General features: G+C 40.7%; 1 protein-coding gene across 2 annotated transcripts in view; it reads right to left on the bottom strand.

The window, feature by feature from the left end:
- The window catches only part of eng (endoglin), a 51010-nt gene that overhangs the window by 9675 nt on the left and 20248 nt on the right, over positions 1-21087 (bottom strand). For both annotated transcript variants that reach the window (XR_010007652.1, XM_062988898.1), the window contains exons 4-11: positions 10345-10461; positions 7497-7659; positions 6739-6895; positions 6540-6639; positions 5781-5967; positions 5372-5505; positions 3934-4167; positions 2350-2416 (exon numbers count right to left, since the gene is read on the bottom strand). Coding sequence is in view for 1 of the 2 variants with exons in the window: in XM_062988898.1 (XP_062844968.1) it covers positions 2350-2416; positions 3934-4167; positions 5372-5505; positions 5781-5967; positions 6540-6639; positions 6739-6895; positions 7497-7659; positions 10345-10461 (1159 nt within the window). In the remaining variant the exon portion in view is untranslated. The remainder of the gene's footprint in view (positions 1-2349; positions 2417-3933; positions 4168-5371; positions 5506-5780; positions 5968-6539; positions 6640-6738; positions 6896-7496; positions 7660-10344; positions 10462-21087) is intronic.

Consider the following 21087-nt stretch of genomic DNA (forward strand, 5'->3'; position numbering starts at 1 on the left):
TTTCTTTACTTGAAGTTTGTCAGTGTACTAAACACTTTGTCTGATGCTGTACTGTCTATGTCACTGTTGTATTGTTTATTCTATGTTTATATAGTGTTCCTCTTTCTACTATTTAATTAGATGTATATATCTAATTGTACCAGCATTGTACTGTAACACTTACTTAATATTTCTAACATAACTTGAGCCTTACTTAATTCATAATTTTTTACTTACTTAATTTTTTTTTCTCATGTACCTTGAGCCTTAACTAGTTTTTCTGATGTACCTTGAGCTGTTGTAATACTTGACTTTCCCTTTGGGATTAATAAAGTGATCTACGTATCTATCTATCTGTCTGTCTGTCTGTCTATCTACCTATCTGTCTGTCTGTCTGTCTGTCTGTCTGTCTATCTACCTATCTGTCTGTCTGTCTGTCTATCTATCTATCCATCCATCCATCTATCCATCCATCCATCCGTTTGTCCATCCGTTTGTCCATCCATCCATCCATCTAAATGTTGACACCGGCACCAAGAGAAATTCTTGCACATCTGGTACCTGGCGAATAATAAAGATTCTGATTCTAATACTGAGAGGAAATGTATCTGGATGAGCTGCTGTGTCATAAAAAACATGAATTGCTTGTCCATGGTCAAGTGAGTTTAATATAACAATGCTCTTTGTCTTTTTTTCATGTGATTAATAAAAACTTGGGTCGAGATTTAGAGTTTTTATTTGGAGCAGAGGCTCTATTCTTTCTTGCATGACAGCCTCTAAGCCCGGGGCAATTCACAGCAGCAGATCTGTTTTTGGGACAAACTCTGACGCATTTCTGTTTAGCATAAGGAGACAGTTTAGTTTTTTTTTTCTTATTTTAACAAAAGACCACTGTTCCATGTAAGCAGTGCATAAAAAACAGGTCTAGTTGTATAGACACCGGCTATGGTGAACCATAATCATGAATGCAGCCACGTAGCACCTAACTGTCATAACAGGGAACATAACAGCCAAATAAATCAATGAAGCATTTTTGTTAACTAACTATACAATCCAACCAAAGGCAAAACAAATAGTTTTGCTCAGTAAAAATGTTTTGTTCAGCTATTAATAAATAACTCTGTTTGATAAAGCAATTGCTGCACTGTATGGCATCCATAAGTGCCACCATCTTGAGAAGGATAAACAATGCAGTTGAAGAGAGTCTGGGTAATGTAGTCAGTACCACAAACAGTCATGTCTTTTTTTATATATATTTTAGTAAATGCATAATTCGCTACTTGTCCTTAAAAGTTAAATCACAACATGGACAGGAAAGCAATGTATTGCTCACATAAGGAACAGTGGTGTCCTAGTGGGTAGAGCTTTGAGCTATCAATCTGAACTGAAGGTTGAGAATTCGAATCCTGGCTCTACCATGCTGCCACTGTTGGGCCCTTGAGCAAGGCCCTTAACCCTGTCTGCTTCAGGGGCGCTGTACAATGGCTGACCCAGGGCTCTGACCCCAGCTTCCAAACATGCTGAGACATGCAGAGAAAGAATTTTATTGTACTGTACACGAGTATCTGTATATATGACTAATACAGGCATTCTATACTATAACTCACTCACTTACACTCAGGGTCAATTAAGAACAGACAATGCACCTTTTGTGTATTTTGGGAGGTAGGAGGAACCCAGAGTACCTAGACGAAACCCATCAGACACTGGGAGAACTGCTGGATTAACTCCATTTTCCCAGTATGCACCCACTCCTTTCTGCCAAAGCAGTGTGTGTATCATACACAGCTTTATTTCTGTAAGAGGGGGCGGCACGGTTGTTCGGTGAGTAGCACTGTCGCCTCACGGCAAGTACGTTCTGGGTTTCATTCCCAGATTGAGCGGGCTGGGTCCTATCTGTGTGGAGTTTGCATGTTCTCCCTGTGTCTGCACGGGTTTCCTCACACAGCCCAAAAACATGCAAGACACAAAATGACTGTTTGACATTAAAAACTACGTGTCCTGTCATATGTGTAACCAAAGTGTGTAAAACATGACGAGTAAATCCTAATAAATAAATACACACATTTCTGTATTTCTGTAAGATGTGAGGAAGTATTCTCAGGCTTTATAAAAAGCACTGCTCAGTACATTTGGCTTTCAAGGAAAAATCAAGACCCTATTCTTGTTTTTTCTTATAAAAACAACAACAGCACAGAAATAGATTTTGTCCCCACAAATGGAACGACTGTGATGGAATGCAAACTTGGCTTGATGGTTATCAGGGCAAATGGTACCAAGAAAATCACATCTAATCAAGGCCTAATGAAGCCTGAACAGCACTGTGGAGATGTGAAGTGCAGTTAAATAAGTTTAGATCTGATTACTCACTCGGTGGTGGAACATATGCTGGGACCACCAGCACGTTCTCCCTCGCCAGCTCTGGTTTTGAACAAATCTGAAAGAAAGAAATAAAAACATGAATAAATGAAGGTCGTTTGTTGAGAAAGATGCACGTTGTGAATGAGGACAAATGAATGTTTTCTAATTCAGCTTCATCAGGCTGAACGGTGAAGACAATTAGTCTTAATGTCTCATAATTTCGCCAGCGCAATAACAAATGATGGATTCTGATTGGTCAGTGGGTGGCCGTAATTTTTTCTATAATGGCTGGTGATTACAGACTGCAGGCTGGGTAATGATGTGTGCATTAGTGAATTCACCAGGGGTTCCGTTCTGAAATTCACAGCGCTGTTTGGAATAGTTTTTGCTCGGATTGCTCTCGTTGTGATAGACTTTTTGGAAGCCGCAGTGGCCAAAGCAAAGAATGACTTTCCTAAATGATTCAGGCCAAAAATAAATGGTCACCATGCAAACAAAAGAACAGAAAACTGGGAGCACTTTACTTCTGTTTGGGTCCTTTTTAACACAAAAAAACCCTATTTACTTCAGCTGTTTGTAAGTTGAGAATATTACAAAGATTTCTGATTTTAAAAACGTGTATAATGCAATAGGCAAACTTAAAAGGTTAAAATTATAGTTAAACCTTGGATATATATGAGAATATATGAGATTTTTTTGGTTGGATGAATAGGTAGGTCAGCACACAGTATGAACAAATCATGCATTCTATTTGTTCCCAACCCTAGAACTTTATATATTCTTATATATCTACATTTTTAATAAATACAAAGTCTACTTTTTCCTATTCCAGTTGCTCACATATTTGTTTATCGGTTGAATACTTGTTTTCTCTGGATGTAGTTTAATCATATATTCAATTTTTATAACCCTATAGTACCTTATAGTACACGTATAGCATTCAATTACGTGTTTGCATGACCGAAAATGAGTAATGAACCCATTTGCTAGGTGACTACTGTGAAGCATGTTAACCTGAGAGACTGTAAACTAATGCTTTACTTATAGAATCTTATCAGCTATCAGTCTGATTTTTACATCTGCTTATAAGGTACTACACTACCGACAATTCCAAACTGACAGGTGAGCTTAATCTGTAGCATATAAATGTGTGCACACAAACTACATTCAATATACATTACAGGAAAACGACAATATCATGTGTGTGATAAGTGCACAGCCTCGTACCGTTGGTATTTTCACAACGTTTCCAGCTTTGGTAAATCAAATTAAAATGGTTCGCTTGCTCTTGTGCAATTTTACAGGCCACGAAGGAAAACACTCTTTTTGTATTTGCTTTTTTACTGGCGTCTTTATCAGGAACACATACCCTGTTGGAGACTGGAGCTATTTTCTATTTTTATGCACAGTGTGTGTTAATCTTCCTCTAGTCTTTTACAAGTGGACACGTCCTGACCGCAGGAAGCTGGGGGCTTCGTATTTTTAAAGGGCTAAAGTTAAGCTTCATCATTCTTCTACAGGTTCCTTTACCCTCTTTAGTGGACTCCCACCCTCTGCACTGGTTCTAAACTCTAGAGCATTAAAGGAACTCACATTGAGTTTATAGCACAGGCTGACGTAACACTCCAGCTCCCAGCTGTTGGATGGCTGATCCTGCAGCACGTCCAGGGAGAAGCTAAATCTGGCGTTATTGTTGCAGGGAGTAGATGAACACGGCTCCGGTTTAAAGCTGATCCTCCTCTCCACCGGCTGCAGACCTTTGGAGCGTATTGAACATGACATGACTTTGAAAATAACTGTCAGACTTCCATGGAATTCACTTGAAACCTGCAGGATGGAGAAGCAAAAAAAACAGACGCTGTTATTGCAGGTGGATGAAATTAAAGACTTATTAATATTTTAAACTGATTGCACGGTGGCACAGTGGGTAGCAATGTCGCCTCTCAGCAAAAAAGTTCAAATTCGAATCTCTGGTGGTCCGGGTCCTTTCTGTCTGGACTTTGCATGTTCTCCCTGTGTCTGTGAAGGTTTCCTTCGGGCGCTCCAGCTTCCTCCCACAAGTCAAGGACTACTACTATTACTATTTATTTTCCCTTTATTTTAAATTGATTGTTGTTTGTTATTTTTATTTAATTAAGTGAATTAATTTCCATGCTGTTTTAGGCCTGTAGTTGTACAGTGTCCCTGAGTTTCCTGAAAGGTGCCTATAAAACATGCTAATTATTATTAGAACGAACCTCTGTCCCAACTTTTTTTGGAGTGTGTTGCAGGTACACAATTCTGAATTTGTTTATGTGTACAAAATACAATGACGTTGATCAGTGAAAACATTGGAAAATTTTTATTTGTAGATTTATCAGTGAAATAAGGATTCAGGTAAATGAACAAATCACAGATTTTACTTTTTATTGCGTTAAAAAAAGTCCCAACTTTTTTATAAATAGGGTTTTTTAATCGGACTTGTTTTGCTTCATAATTATAACCTGCTGACTTTAGAATAAAGGACGGTTCGATGGCTCAGTAAGTAAGCAAGAAGGTCCTGGGTTCGATCCCCAGGTGGGGCGGTCCGGGTCCTTTCTGTGTGGAGTTTGCATGTTCTCCCCGTGTCTGTGTGGGTTTCCTCCGGGAGCTCCGGTTTCCTCCCGCAGTCCAATAACATGCAAGTGAGGTGAATTGGAGACAAAATTGTCCATGACTGTGTTCGATAATAAAACTTGTGAACTGATGAATCTTGTGTAACGAGTAACGACCGTTTCTGTCATGAATGTAACCAAAGTGTAAAACATGACGTTACAATCCTAATAAATAAATAAACTTCAGAATAACAGCCAGTTTAAATACAGTGGTGGAACGGTGGCATTATGAGCTTCCATAATGAGCATGCAGAAGGTGGAGTGAGTGAATGATTGCGTGTATTCCTGCCTTGTGTGTTTCAGAGTGCTAAAAGACCTGATGTGACCCTGATGAGAAATATTACAGTTATATTGGTATAAACCAGATCCAGGTAAGTAAATGTTTAGGTTTTTGTTACCTCGGCGTAGATCCTCTTGTTGGTCTGGATTTTGGTGCTGGGGTCGAGTGGTACTCTGTAATTAGAGGAAGTGAAGAGCTGCATGTGGATGGATGAAGGAGACGCTGTGCTCTTCACCTCGGCTCTCTCTGTAACTACGGGCGCAGACGAGAACAAATGAGCGTCTGGTAGGAACGATACTGATGCATCTGCCTCCAGAATAAACCACGGCGAGTAAGTCGTCTCTTATATCAGTAATTGCTTTCAAAACGCCACATTATTGCACAGACTTCAGCTGAGGAATCCGAATTTAAATACAACACAATCCTTCCACCCGTTTATTTTGATCAGTGGCTGGATGGTGTTGCATCCTTCAAGCTCTCAGCATCATTCTGGTGCGCCTGGAAGAAAATGGAATCAATGAGGGTACCTGTGATGTGCTTTCTTTCCCCGATCTTCACTTTGATTGTCGGGATGTTGAGATGAATCTCGGTGTAGCTGCTGATGGATTTACCGGTGTAAAACGTCCTCACCAGGTTATGCAGCGTGGCGTCGTCGTCCGAGATGTTCATGATCGGATTCAGGGTGAAATCGTTTAATTGGACGGCGTTGTTGGACTGGAAGGAAAAAGAAGAACTATGCTTGACTTTGAAGTGACTTCATTATATTTACAAACGGTGCAAAGTTTTTAATAGCATGTATGAGCCATTAAAGAGCTCTGACATTAAACAGGCCAAACCTGTTCCTGACAACAAATCATCAAGGTCATCTTCTTGTTTGCAAAGAGAAATTCAGTCTAGTGTACTTAAATGATCTATAGGAAAGATCTAATTGTCTGTGTTTCATCTTATATCAATTTCCTATTTGTCATCCTTATAAAAGATGTTCTTGCATGAGAAATGAGTCCAAATTTACCTACAATGCTGCAGAAATGTCATTATTTCAAACTGCAGATGTCTGAAATCTGTAACTGCCAACAGCTGCTTTGCTGAGTACATTATTTATATGCTTATGTAAATGAAAATAGAAAACGAGGACGCTAAAAATATCTAAACAATAAAATGACACAAAATAATGAAGTAATTTAGTCACTACATTCCTTCTGCTCACAAATGCAAACATGTTGGTCTGTCTTGGTAAACATTTAGCATTTTAAGATACTGTTGTAGCACAGACACAGACCACTCACCAGAAAACTGACATTTTCAGCTTTGACTTTCCATAAAGTTCCAACAGGACCCCTTAACACCAGCCTTAAACTCGACAGAGCCGCTTCCACCGTGACGTTCCTGCAGTACATGAAATTAAATATTTATTTTGATATACTGTAGTTAACCTACAGTGAGTGAAGATGAAATCTTTATTTTTTTTACGTTTGAACGACTCACTTGACGCCGAAGTCATCGGGAATGTTGATGACGTGCAGCTCGTCTTTAGAATCAGTGGAGCAGGATTTCACCGCCGTCTTATCTGACTGGACCAGTAATAAACCCTTCTGCAGTGAGTTTTCCATCTTTAACTGGCAGACTGGGGGCAATAAAGTGCCTGTGGAAGGACGGGGTGTTCTTTAGAAAATCAATAGTAACTGTGCACTCAATTTGACAGAAAATGCACCTTATTTTTACTTAAAAAAAATCAACAAGACACGTCATATGACCAGGGGTGTCAAAACTTTTGCATAAGACTATATTTAAACCTTTTTGTTCTATTTACTACTTAGCCTTAGTGTCCCACTGTCCCAGATCATATCTGTACAATTTATAACAACTGTGACAATTTCCAATATTAGTATTTATCTCTAGCAACCACTTAATCCTGATCAGGGTCACAGTTGATCCAGAGCTACCTGGAAACAGTGGCACCAGTGCATCCTGGGCAGGGTGCAAATCCATTACAGTGCACCACACATCCGACCTCTCTGGGTCTCTCATAGTCTCTTAAAACAATTTATAGAGCTCAATCTATCTACTGCATGATTACGGGAAGTGGAAGGAAACCTACATATACATGAGGAAAACATACCAAAGCCCAGGGATTAAAACCCAGGTTACCAGCAACTGCTGTGCCACTATGTCTCCTAATTCCCAATATATACTGGGACTGGGACTAAAATAGATCAAATTATGATCAGAATTTCTTGCAGTACCGTCTATTCTGCTGAAGGTGATGTTGCGTGGATCCCGAACTGTGGTGTAGGACGTGACCCCTCCGAACTGTTTTGTCGCCCATGATATTAACTCGTTGCCCTCCACAGCTGGAGCTTCATGAACTTTACACGTTTGGCAGCTCATGGAGGTCCCATTGGTCACCTGCAGACGAGAGCAAAGAATACGATTGTATTGTACAGGTCTGCTGTGGAATTAAAATGGTAATGTGTTGTTTTCTGACGTCCAACTACCCTGACAAGTAAATCAGAAAACATGAACTGTCCGTAGATGCTGTTAATGTACGATTGAAATGTCTAGAAGCAACAACAGCTCAGCAACAAATCCTCACAAGCACACAGAACAGAAAAAAAACGTATAATATTGTCTGTCCTATCTGGTTCCTCTCACAACTAAATTCCAACATACAACATCCACACACAAATTGTTCATCAAGACATTTATAGATCAGGACTTTATGGTCCAGCAGCTGCATTTGAGCTTTAGATTGTCCTGTTCAATGGCCAGCATCAGTAATCGTTGAGTAAAGCACTATGATCGGGCTCTGGAGGAGTAAAAATGTACAAATCTGTAAAAAGAGCCTGAATAAACCAGCCTGCATGCATCTATGAAAATAATACACAAAAAATAATAGATAAATAAAATTTGGCAAATCAAGTGCCCTGACCACAACTTCTGGACACCTTTGAGATGACTGTCCTCAGTGAGGGTCAGGCCATATCTCCAACATTACTGGCTAAATTGAATGCACTTGTGCCTAGTGCCCAGGGTATCTGGGTGGCACTGGACCTAAAACAACCCTAACTAGCATAAAATGGTAGCAGAAATCCTTTCTAAAAAAAAATAGTGGCTGTTAGAGCAGTAAAAAAGGACCAATTTCTCGTCATAGACTATAAATTAGGATGTGATGTTCTACAAGTTTGAATCCACATGCTTCAAAATGGATTAAAAAGGACTAAATATCTTTAAAATGACAAATCTCTGAGAGTCATGTGACTCACCAGTTTAGAAAATGACTATAAAAGAAGAAGTGATTCAGATCAGTAAATTCATGATTCGATTCATTCAGGAATTAAGGTTCAGACAAATGAGTAAACTTCCTGTACGCCTCTTGTTTTTTACAAAACTTATAATTCCTGAACTCTGTTAATGATTCACCTCGTATACTTGCTCTTGTTTTTGCTCGGTCCTAAAAATACAGCGTTAATATTGCCTAGCGTCCATGTTCTGAGTTGCACAACCCCTCTGGTACCGTGTTCCTTCCATTATTTCCTGGCTACGGAAAGGAAATGAGACTGTGTGTCAGTCCAGCCGTCTGGACTCTGACGGTATGGGGATAAATATGGACACACTCACGGTGACATGAGCTTGTGTCGACAGACTTTTTTAATGGCTTTTTTCCTCTATTTCACCCGATCTCATTATTGCTAATTCCCCTGTTGGAATTGGTTTTGAGCTTATAACACCTCCGCATTGGCCCAGGACGGCTGAGGCATCTCATTTTTCCACTCCGACACTCATACAGTCGCCAGCCGCCCAGTGGCAGAGCCTCAAAAAGGACCGTACATACAGACAGCCATGCTACGATCTTACACAAATACCCCAGCACTAGTGCAGGTGCCTCGACCAGACAGCAGAGGTCATAATTGCACGTTGGCGATGAAAACAAGCCACAACCGTTTGTGGCACCGCCTGGGATTCAAACTTACGAGCACAAAGCAGTGATGGGCTGGCACATTAGACCCCTAAAATACTTGTTCAGGTCTTTCAGTCCATGCAGGGTCTGGCCCCACATATCTGTCCTGTCAATCATGTCTGTATGCAGACAATCAACCTGGCAACAGCACCGCTGGGGATTCAAATCCTGGGTCCCAATGGATGTTGGCTAGTGCAATTTACCGCTGCCGAACTCTCTACCCTAATAATGATAAAAATAATAATAATAATTATGAAATCACGAGTCAGTTCAGACTTGAGGGCTGCAATCAGCAAAATGCTGGACACACTTAAAGAGGAAAATTTACTTTAAATGAGAAATGGGTGGAAGAAAAATGTACTAAAGCACATTCCCCTAGAGACTTAAATACAGTCCATGCTATTAAGGTTTAAGGGCCTTATTCAGGGGCCTAACAGTGGAAACTTGGCAGTGTTGTGGCTCAAACCAGTGACTTTATCATCACTGGTCCAGAACTTTAACCATTAACCCACCACAGCCCTAAAAAAGAGAAGGACACTCAGATCCACATTTATAAAGATAACTGGAAACACAATGGCTCCATCCCAAATTTTCCCAGATAAGACGTCCTTCCTGCTGAATGATTCACTGTGACCCCGACCAAGACTCCGCATCCTAACTGTTGCCCAGTTTTTGTCAAAAAATGCCTTAGACGATGAAACCAAGACATTATCATCGTCCCACAATGGGAGGAGAAGTAAAATGTGACTAAGTGAAGGGTCGAGAATGGGAATGTCCTGCACTTTGGCGTGAGTTCTGTGATTGTGGTTTCCTGGGACGAATCCTACACAGTCCAGAGTCTGATATGAAGAGTTCGGAAAAATAAACAGCGGGGCTGATTGTTAGCAACAACTAGCTGCTATTAATGTGCTATCGTTTCAGCCCTTCAGCCCTGTGTCATCCTTATAATGATTTATCTGTAGATCAAGTGTCACTAAACAGCAGGGCAAGTCTAATGCCTGTCTAATAAAGCCAAAATCAGCCAATCAGCAACTGCTCACACATGCATCATTAGCTCTCAATAAACTGTTCATCTATTTACAGCAGGAACACGTGTGTGATAATAGACAGGAATTATTTAAAATGGTACTTACATAGAGCTGTATGTTGTTGTTTTTGATGAAAACGTAGAAAGTTTTGTGCTTCATCATGCTGGTGAGAATCACGATGGACGGAGCTGCTTCAGTCAGTGACATGATCAAAAAATCCGTCTAAAAAAAAATATACAGTATGATATGAAGGTAAGTGTATAGTAGAGTGGATTGGTACCATAAGCACTGACCCCCAAACAAACACAAACAAAACAGTACACAAACAAGAAAGGAAAAAAACAATTCTAAAATATATGTAAAGTGCAAATTTCCACTTTTATTTTTAATATCTTGGTGACTGTAATTATTCTTTAGTCATAAAAATATTAAAAAGAAAAAATGATGCTTTGTTGGCGCAGCAGTCTAATGCATCAGGGTTAAGGCTCAGCTATGCTACTGCCTGGCTGGGTGTCCACACAGACACAGACGGCTGAGACTGAGGGGCAGTGGAAACCAGCACTCGAAAATACTTGCAGAATGACTAGAAAGCAGCAAGAACGGCTGTTACACTGTGACCGATGAGCAAAGAAGGCAAAACGTCTCTAAAATAAGATGCTTAAAAACGGAAAGCATCATGATATGGGGCTGCTCCTGTGTGGTAGCATTACACGTGTATACAGCAAAGTTACTGGTGCATTTAATTCTTTTAACAAGACAACTTGACCAAACAAAGCTAAAATAATTCTTAAGGTGCTTGCTTCATTAATGAGTTTAATGAGAGTTTGAGCCACACCCAAAGCTTTAGCATGTTTTAGCATGAATGTGTACCAGTTGTATCATTAATCTTATACACTCAGCACTGAGTGTGACAAAAGAAAAAAACTCTAAACTGAATAATTATGTGTCCACATCTGTTGGCCACATAGCATCAATTAAAACAATTAAGTCTAATGATTTGCTTCTGCAGAGTCTGTTACCCACAGAGCTGCTGATTGGTCCTGAGTTACCAGGAGGCTAATCATCATAAGTGCACGGCGTTAACACAGATGCGACACCGTGCTCATCTCGCGGTAAACAAGCGGCTCGGGACACACAGAAGATCTAACGCAGCATGTCCGCGATCCAATCTAACCACTCAATTTCTGTAAGGAAGCACCGGCAAGCCAGAGAAAACCAGACTGTGATTCACTCTCCTGCAGAGAAGCTACTGACCAGAGCTGAGAGCAATATATTCTGCTCCAGAACAGGGGATGAGCTCGACGGGAGAGCTGGAGCTATGGATCATTCATGGACTGATAAGCACAGCATCAGTTCCCAGAGTGCACAGCACCGCCACAGAATAATCAGATAAAAAAAGAGCGCTGGACTGAAATAGTGTCGTTCTGCCGATATGGAATCTGTAGAGTGTTCATCTTCTAAACCAGAGCTTTACAGCTGTTGGTTTGTGGGCCACATTATGGACATTTTGGCCACTGTGTGTGTGTGTGTGTGTGTGTGTAAGTGTGGATTCAGTAAGTATTCAGGCCTCTTGTCTAGCAGGGTGCTAAAAAGATGCTAAAGAGTCACCAGATGGAGCCTCGAACCTGCGTGATATCGAGGATGAACCCGATTGCAGGATGGTTAACCACGGCAGAATCAAAAAATAAAAATAAAAAATGGCCAAAGTAATAAAATTATCATAGAAATACAGATAAAAAATCTGCATCCAGAAGCACATGAGATGATAAAAGGGAAAAAAAAAAGGAAAAGAGGAGAAAGGTATTTAAATCCATTCACCATTAAATCCCCAACAGGCTGAAGTGTGCAAAGTCAAGGGGTCTGAATACTTTCTGAATCTATAGTACATTAACCAAAAACAGCAATACCCTGGACCTTTACTTCCTGGGGAATAATGCTCCAATAAACAAACCTCATTAAAGAGTATAGAGGCAAACGCTAACACTTTCCAGTTTTTATAATAACCCTATGATATGCTATTGAAAATAAAAACCTGTGTACGAAGATTCTAGTATTTTAATACAACCCCCATAATTTGCTTTATATGTCTTAAACCAATTAAAAGATGTTCCTATTCATATAGTTATTAAAAACTACAGACCTACAGATGCTTAACAGCTTTTGAACTGTTGTCTACTTAAACTAGAGTAAGGTAATGTTTACTATGGAAGCTCTTCTGTAAGTCGCTCTGGATAAGAGCGTCTGTAAAACCAGCTGTGTTTGACTGACACTGTATAGGGGGCGCTGCTGAACTCTTCACCCTGCTTCTATCATTAAGACATGAGCTAGTGTCGGTGTGTAAACGTGAACCGGATCCTGTCGAGGCCTCGTGTTCTCGTCTGCCAGCTCTGGAGAAGAAGCAGAGCCTGGAACTTCATCCTGCCAAATCCTGTCCTAATCTTCACTAACCAAAGTGTAAACACTCCCGTCTGGAGGCTCCTGTAATCTTTCGGAGCCGGAGCGGGGCAGGATTTGAGCGGATCTTTACCCAATGTTTGCGCGCCGCAGGTGGGGAACAAATCGCTATCATGGGGGGGATTAATAATGGATGAAATATGCATTAGGTGTAATATAATGATGTGACATGTAGAGTGTGAATCGGAATGCCTCAGGTGTGACAGCTGCCGCTTCCTGATAGTGAAGGATTTTTGCTGATTCAGAATATGTGCATGTAGCATCTGAATCATGAATATGTAAACAGATCACACACAAATGGAGTAAATAATGAAAAAGATCTGCATCTTCTTATGTGATTAATTAAATGAGTTTTTTTATGACGACCTGCCGCTCTTTTTTATTGAGCTTTAAACATTAATAGAGGAATTGGACTGATTTAAGGCTCTAATTAAAGCCTGAAACCGTCGTAGTAAGGGAACTTTCCAGCATGAAATCCCTGAGTCTGCTCTCGGCTTTCTTGCTTCGGTGCTGATCTGAAATGAAAGCGTTAGAGCAGGAATATCATCTTCCTCTGAGCTTTTTATTAAACTGATGCATGTTCAGACCTACAGGTGCTTAACAGCTAAATACTCAGTGCCAGATTTTCACATTAAAATTAGCTGCCCATCTTTATACCACAGTCTACCATAATCACAGGACATTATTTTCACATGTGTACTTTCTGTACCAGTATTTTAACACGCTTTTTAATCAAAACTATGAAGAAATGAATGAAATATATGAAGGTATAAGATAAGCTGTCTGAGACGAAAGCTGAAAATGTAACCTCAGGTCACAGCAAAAGATTTTAATATAATTAAGCTGATACTGTTACTGTTACTGACATCTAATGACGGCGTGTTCTTTTCTGTATCCACGTGTGTCACTTTTAAACAGCTATAATGTTCATGCACAGGTAGATTTCCATCATATTTTAATTAGCTGGTGGTGTTTAGCTTTCTAATACTTGTTACATGTCAGCTTTGTTTGTTCAAGTGTGGTTTATAACTAAACATTCAGACAACTGAAAACTGCAGCAGAGTACAGGTGTACAGGTGTGTGTGGCTGCTGAGTACAGGTGTACAGGTGTGTGTGGCTGCTGAGTACAGGTGTACAGGTGTGTGTATGGCTGCAGAATACAGGTGTACAGGTGTGTGTATGGCTGCAGAATACAGGTGTACAGGTGTGTGTATGGCTGCAGAGTACAGGTGTGTGTGTGTGTGTGTGTGTGTGTGTATGGCTGCAGAGTACAGGTGTACAGGTGTGTGTATGGCTGCAGAGTACAGGTGTACAGGTGTGTGTATGGCTGCAGAGTACAGGTGTACAGGTGTGTGTATGGCTGCAGAGTACAGGTGTACAGGTGTGTGTGTGTGTGTGTATGGCTGCAGAGTACAGGTGTACAGGTGTGTGTGTATGGCTGCAGAGTACAGGTGTACAGGTGTGTGTATGGCTGCAGAGTACAGGTGTACAGGTGTGTGTATGGCTGCAGAGTACAGGTGTACAGGTGTGTGTATGGCTGCAGAGTACAGGTGTACAGGTGTGTGTGTGTGTGTGTATGGCTGCAGAGTACAGGTGTACAGGTGTGTGTGTATGGCTGCAGAGTACAGGTGTACAGGTGTGTGTATGGCTGCAGAGTACAGGTGTACAGGTGTGTGTATGGCTGCAGAGTACAGGTGTACAGGTGTGTGTATGGCTGCAGAATACAGATGTACAGATGTGTGTGTATGGCTGCAGAATACAGGTGTACAGGTGTGTGTGTATGGCTGCAGAATACAGGTGTACAGGTGTGTGTATGGCTGCAGAGTACAGGTGTACAAATGTGTGTGTGTGGCTGCAGAATACAGATGTGTGTGTATGGCTGCAAAATACAGATGTACAGGTGTGTGTGTATGGCTGCAGAATACAGGTGTACAGGTGTGTGTGTATGGCTGCAGAATACAGGTGTACAGGTGTGTGTGTATGGCTGCAGAATACAGGTGTACAGGTGTGTGTGTATGGCAGAAAAATACAGATGTACAGGTGTGGTACAGCTCATGGTCAGGTGTCCAAATACTTTTGGCCATATGACTGTTTAATTTAGAGATAAATTCTATTGTGACAAACCTCTAAAGCCCTATTGTTTAGTTAGCAAGTTTATATAAAAGATCTTAATCCACCACTTCATCCTGACCAGGGTCATAGTGGGTCCAAACCCTAACTATACTCCCTGAACGGAGCACAAATCTTAACAAGTATGTGCTGCCCTCATTTCTACAGACTGTTGTAGATAAATCTATATTAATTGAGATTTATGAGTGACGTTGCTGAACAGTATTTAGTGAATATTAAACAGTAATAGAAAGATCTGTAAGGCTCAAACCCGACCCCGTGAGTTCGTCTGTACATCGCAGTCGCTCGCTTCTGCTATCTGGTCAAGTGATCCCACAGGTCCTTCATTTTTGATAGCCTGCATTTTAATTTCTCGTTGGAGCGCCCGGTGTTATCTCCACGCCGGAAGGCTGGCGTACGTTTAATTAGTCTCGCAGGACTCGAGTTGTCAAACATGTCCACGAGTACAAAGCTCGGAATAAAGAAACGTGAATAAAGAGAAATCCTCAGAAGCAATTTCACTGTTTGATCAGGATTTTTTTTTTGAAATATTAATGTTTAGTTATTCAGTGAACTGCAGCTCAAGGTCGATTAGCTTCAACTGAAATTCTTTATTCTTACACGCACAGAATTTAAAAAGCTCATGTTGGACATGCTGTAAATTACAACTGGTGCAATTTACATAATGCAAAAGTATCGATTTAAAAGTCTTATTAACAGGAACGTTGATGTAACACACTGGTGAACATCAAATTCTACATTTCATTTTTTTATGCATTTTCTCCCTATTTTTCTCCAAATATAGTCATATTCAATTCCTCGATTATATTTCACCTCCACTCCTGATTGATGAGGGTCGTAACTAACACACGCCCTCAGTAGCCGACCGCTTCTTTTCACCTGCACCAGATGGGTTCATAGAATCACGCACCGATCTCCATTATCCCCCGTCTCTGTGCTGCACCATCGATCAGCCAGCAGAGGTCGTAAGTGCAGCAGTTATAAGGAATCCCCTCCGGCCCTGACTCAAGCCAAAAGTTGAGATTCAAACTCATGAGCTTGAAATGTCAGTACTGGTGTGCTGGTGTTTTACTGCTGCACCACCCAAAATCTGCATTTGTTTATATTTAAACATTTAAATATTTATACAGTTAAGATGGTACGTAAAAACTGCAGTTTTTTACGTATAGCTAAAAGCTAGATTAAAAAAAAGTTAAATAAAAGAGAAGAAACAAATCACAGATTTTTATTTCTATTGCATTTTAAATGTCTCATTTTCCAGAAATGGAGTTTGTAATATTAAATACATAATTTATGAAATCATTAAGAGAACTTTAATCAAGAACCATTAGAAAAGATTCTTAATCCTAGGCTCAATCGTATTAGTCCATTTATTAGACTTCACACATTCTATGAACCCCTCTGTCGATTCAGTTTTAAATACCTTTAGATTCTATTCCCGAAACCTCCGTTCATCACTTGGCTGGGTGTAATAGTCCATTTTCAAGCTCTTTATGTAAATGTCTAGCTTTGACCAAATGATTATAGGTTCTCAAGGATGAGATGGGTTAACCAAAGTCTTCAGCCAGAGGTGTACAAATGTCACTTGTTGTCCTTCCATGGTATGTGGCCCTCAGGGCTTCTTAAAAGACCAACTCTTCTACTCCTATGTATTTGGGATTGCATCAAATACCATCAAGAGTGGCATTAAGATATACAAAAATCTGAAGTAGAAACCGAGTGATTAGTAAATATCGTGTTAAAGCACTCGAGCTTTCATTTGTACAACGTTAAGAAAAATGCTGGTTTCTGAAAAATTGTCAATTAACACTAATTAATTAAACATTCTGAGGGTTGAGGTTATTTTTACTTTATTTTAATTTGAACTTAAATGCATTTAAGGGCGATTTACTTAATCAGTATTTAATCAGACTGCCGAGACCCTCTGTGTCTATGTTTATACTCTGTGTTTTTAGTAAGAATCAGACAAGACAATTTACCTGCCCCACTTTCACTGCTTTCCTTTACTGAGTTTGATTTTAACAATGTGGCTTCTAGTACCCAAACAGTCGCCCTTGCTATTTTTGTTCCTGTGCTTTCAAGATATGATTGTTTTTCTTTTTTTTTTTCTCGAATGCAATTTTTTTTTCCAAGGTTTAGTTGATGCATAACTGTTTCCCGTTATTCTTTGGTTCTCCCCCTAAGCCGCGTCGGCTCCACCACTCCAGTCTCGGCTTCGGGCCAGACTGTGACATCAATGAGGGGTGAACGCGCCACCCTCCAGTACAAACTCTCTCTTAGCTCGATACCTAAAACAATGTATTTTTTTCTGCCATGTGCTCCGAACACACTTCACCAGTTTAAATCAAGCTTAAGATAAAAACCACTGCAATTGAGTAAAAACTGATATAACACTAGTTCATTTAAAATGTTTAAGATTAAAGAATTTATATAAAGTTTTGACTGCTGTAGTATACAACATCCTGGCACCTTGGCATTTGTATTTTTTCTGCTCATTATATTCCTTTATTATCTGTATTTTATATAACAGTAGATAATGAAAACAGCTTCACTTCCATTTTTTTTTTGCAGAATAACATGTTTTAAAACTAACACATGCTCAAGGATGCTTAATCCTTACCCTAACCCTATTTACTTTAAAAAATATATATTTTAAAAAGCCACAAAACTCCAAACATGTTTAAAATACCTGTATTTAATAAGGCCAGGCTGTTCTATAAATAAGTGGCTTGTTGCTGTGCAACAAACTAAAGTACAATCCATGCAAACTATTACTTATAAATGTGGACAGTGTGTAATGGGATTGCAAATCTGGTGGTTTGAATTAAAATACGAAACATAATTTTTTAAAAATAATAGTTTACAACTTTTATCCACACAAACTGTCATCTACAAATCAAAACTATCCTCGCTGATAGTCTATCCTCACATAATTTATATTTAAGCATTTAGTGCTGCAACAGCGACGTCTGCTGTCTGGTCACGGCACTGATATGAGCAGTGGAGGAATACATGGAGCACACCATGGTTCTCCGTGAGTGTTACAGGTCAATATACAGCTCCACTGCTGGTTAATAAAAAGAAGAGATCGATAGCTGATCAGTGCTTGTCAGGTTGCCAACGTTTCAGGATTTTTCCCTAATAATGGCACACTGTTGGCGCTTTTCCACCAAAAGAACCCTGTTTCTTGAACCGGTTCTGTTCAGGTTTCTTCGAACCTTGGTGTTTTGTAGAGAACCGAGCCGCATTTCCACCAGTTTTTGGGATCCAAGCGTGCGTCATCAACGGTGGGCGTTACACAATGAAAGTAAAGAGTCGTAACATGATGGCGGAGCGTGTAGACTGGTGCCAGATTAGAACGCTAGTTCGCTGTCTGGAACCTTTTTTCTTCGGTGGAAACACGCAGAACCGGTTCAAAATCAAGTTCGTGAACCGGAACGGAGCCGGATCTGCGTCGGTGGAAAAGCAGACACTGCATGATGAATAGGTTATATATTTTAAAAACTGTGCTGCTTTCAGATATTACAGCAGGTTCAAATGTTTTCAACCAATCAGGTTGTGTGGTTAGAACCGAGATGCCTTAAATATTGCATAACCCTTAAACTGAAATAATAGGTTTTCCTCAGCGGTTCCTGTGTTTATAATAGGTAAACATGGCAGTAATGCCAGCGGTGCTTACCCACCATGGTACCCTTGCGTGACTCCCTTGCTATCTCTCTTACTTGTTCTTTTTTACTCTAAACAATGCAGTCATTTCCTTAGAGCTGCTCTAAACAAATTCTTTCAGCTTTTGCTTTCGAAATCTGATCAGCTGTTAGAACAGAGCTGAAGGTTCGGGGTTTACTACCCTCACCACCCTCAGACTGTTATACACTTTATCTCCTCTGTGCTAGAGTTGTGTCCTTTATTCTGAGTGCACACATGACCCATCTTGATATGGGACCCATGAGGGCTATGCTTTCCAAAAAACGTTTATACTTATTTTTTTACAGTGACGTGATACAGATGATACAGTTGTACAATGAAAATGCTTAATAATGAAGCTTAATCTGCTTTCTAAAAACATCACTAGGAAAGCCAGTTCTCTAGTGTGTATGCTTTTTAATAAGGTGCAGGCACTTCTTTGTGATTTTTAAGTAGAAAATGTGGGACTTGTACCTCTCACTAGAGACAGTGCAATGTCTCAGATACTTTCGTAATGAAATGTTCAGTTTTCTTTTTCCTTTTTTTTCTTTCCGGCTGAATTAATCTTTATAAAAAGAAATTCAGCTCTCAAAGTAGCTTAGCAGGCGCTTAGGTGGTGTAGCGGTAAAATACACTAGCCCACGCTGAATCCCAAGCGGTGCTATCAATCCATCAAACACCTACATACAGACATCAGACATGATCAGCGATGGATTTGAGTCCTTTCCGGGGTGTGTTACTGCACTGCACCCAGTGATTCTGGGACGGCCGGACCCTCTACGGCCCTGATCCTGCCCGGGGTGTGTTACTGTACTACACCCAGTGATTCTGGAAAGGCCGGATTCTCTTCGACCCTGATCCTGTCCGGGGTGTGTTACTGCACTACTCCCAGTGATTTTGGGACAGCCGGACCCTCTACGGCCCTGATCCTGCCCGGGGTGTGTTACTGCACTACACCCAGTGATTTTGGGACGGCCGGACCCTCTACGGCCCTGATCCTGTCCGGGGTGTGTTACTGCACTACGCCCAATGATTCAAGGAAGGTCAGACCCTCTACGGCCCTGATCCTGCCCGGGGTGTGTTACTGCACTACTCCCAGTGATTTTGGGACGGCCGGACCCTCTACGACCCTGACCAGGATGAAATGGTGGTAAAACATGAAAATATTATAATAAAAAGTAGCTTAGCAACACTAAAGATACATCCATGATTGGCTTCACATTTGCTTATTTAATAATGCTCACGGCTTGGAACAGCAATACACAACGTCATTAATGGATACACAAATAATGCACGGTTACGTCTAACATCTCACCCACCACCCTGCACCCACCATAAGAGCCCATAGCCATGAATGCTTTCCTTTAACACACTGTTATGTTTTAAATGTTGGTATGTTGTCATCAGGTGGTTCATCACTTGTCAGTGCACTGTTAGTGAAGAGGGTCACATCAGGAAGGGCATCCGAATTAATAGTATAATTTTAACCATCCTGGTCACTGGTTTGTTTAATCTGATATTAAGAATAAACACCTCTGACATATATGAGGTGGTATAATCTATAATTCAGGCCTGTTATTACTGTTCTCTAATGGCTGGCTAATGCATGTGTATGATTTCAGATCGGCTTCTGGTCCTTGTTGATGCCGATTTAATCAAAAGAAAAAAAAACAGGAATAGCTCATATTTACTGAACAAAGCTTTTGTTTTCTCTTAAATTGATGGAATCGAGTTTTTGGTGGGAGGCTCAGACTCCCTCATCTTGTTTTTATTATCAGTAAGCATGGCAGTGTGCACAAAGACTCCACTGTTGCTGACCCGGTTCATCATTCCCACGTTGGGGAGCCGCACATTCGCTCCCTGTAGAGACGAACCGTTGCTTTCCCACCCACCCATCCTAACCAGAATCACCTCGGGGAGCCGTTTCTCACTCGCTACTCCGTCTGGCATGTGTTGGGGAGGTTTTTTTTCTCGAGATGAGATGTCCTGACCACTTTCCCCTGGTTCCCCGTGGGAGACGCAACGCTGCTGGTCATCTGGCATCAATCTAACTCCATCATGCGTTGAGAAAACAAAGTCTGCCCCTCAGGAACGCCGAAGTATAAGCAAAGGCTGGGATTGGAGTTTGTTTAGAAACTCGGACGGCGGGTATTAGGTTTGGGACTCCGCGGTGTGCCGTGATGAAAGGTTTCGGGGATTTGGAATGAGGTTCCCCCCTTTTAAAAAAAAATCTCTGCTGTGGATTCTGATTTATAGTTCAGTGTTTGATAAAGTGGTGAATGCCAACAGGCTGCATCCTCGGAGGAGGATTAGTAATATCTCACATTATATTTTCAACATTCCCACAATTTCCAACAAATTGACCAATAAATATTCCTCGGCTTTTTCTATGGTGCATTGTCCTGTTTTGTCAGCTCTTATGAATCAAATTTGGGGTGCAAAGGCGAGCCGAAAGTCTGCTGGAGTGGTGGCTGGCCTGGTACAAAGATAAGCCTGAATTAAATGATTTTATCTCATCTCATCGTGTAGGAGACTGTTAGTGTGTAATGCTCCTCATATTTACACTCAATACAGGACAGG

Source organism: Trichomycterus rosablanca, chromosome 26 (assembly GCF_030014385.1).
Source record: "Trichomycterus rosablanca isolate fTriRos1 chromosome 26, fTriRos1.hap1, whole genome shotgun sequence".
Taxonomy (NCBI): Eukaryota; Metazoa; Chordata; class Actinopteri; order Siluriformes; family Trichomycteridae; genus Trichomycterus; species Trichomycterus rosablanca.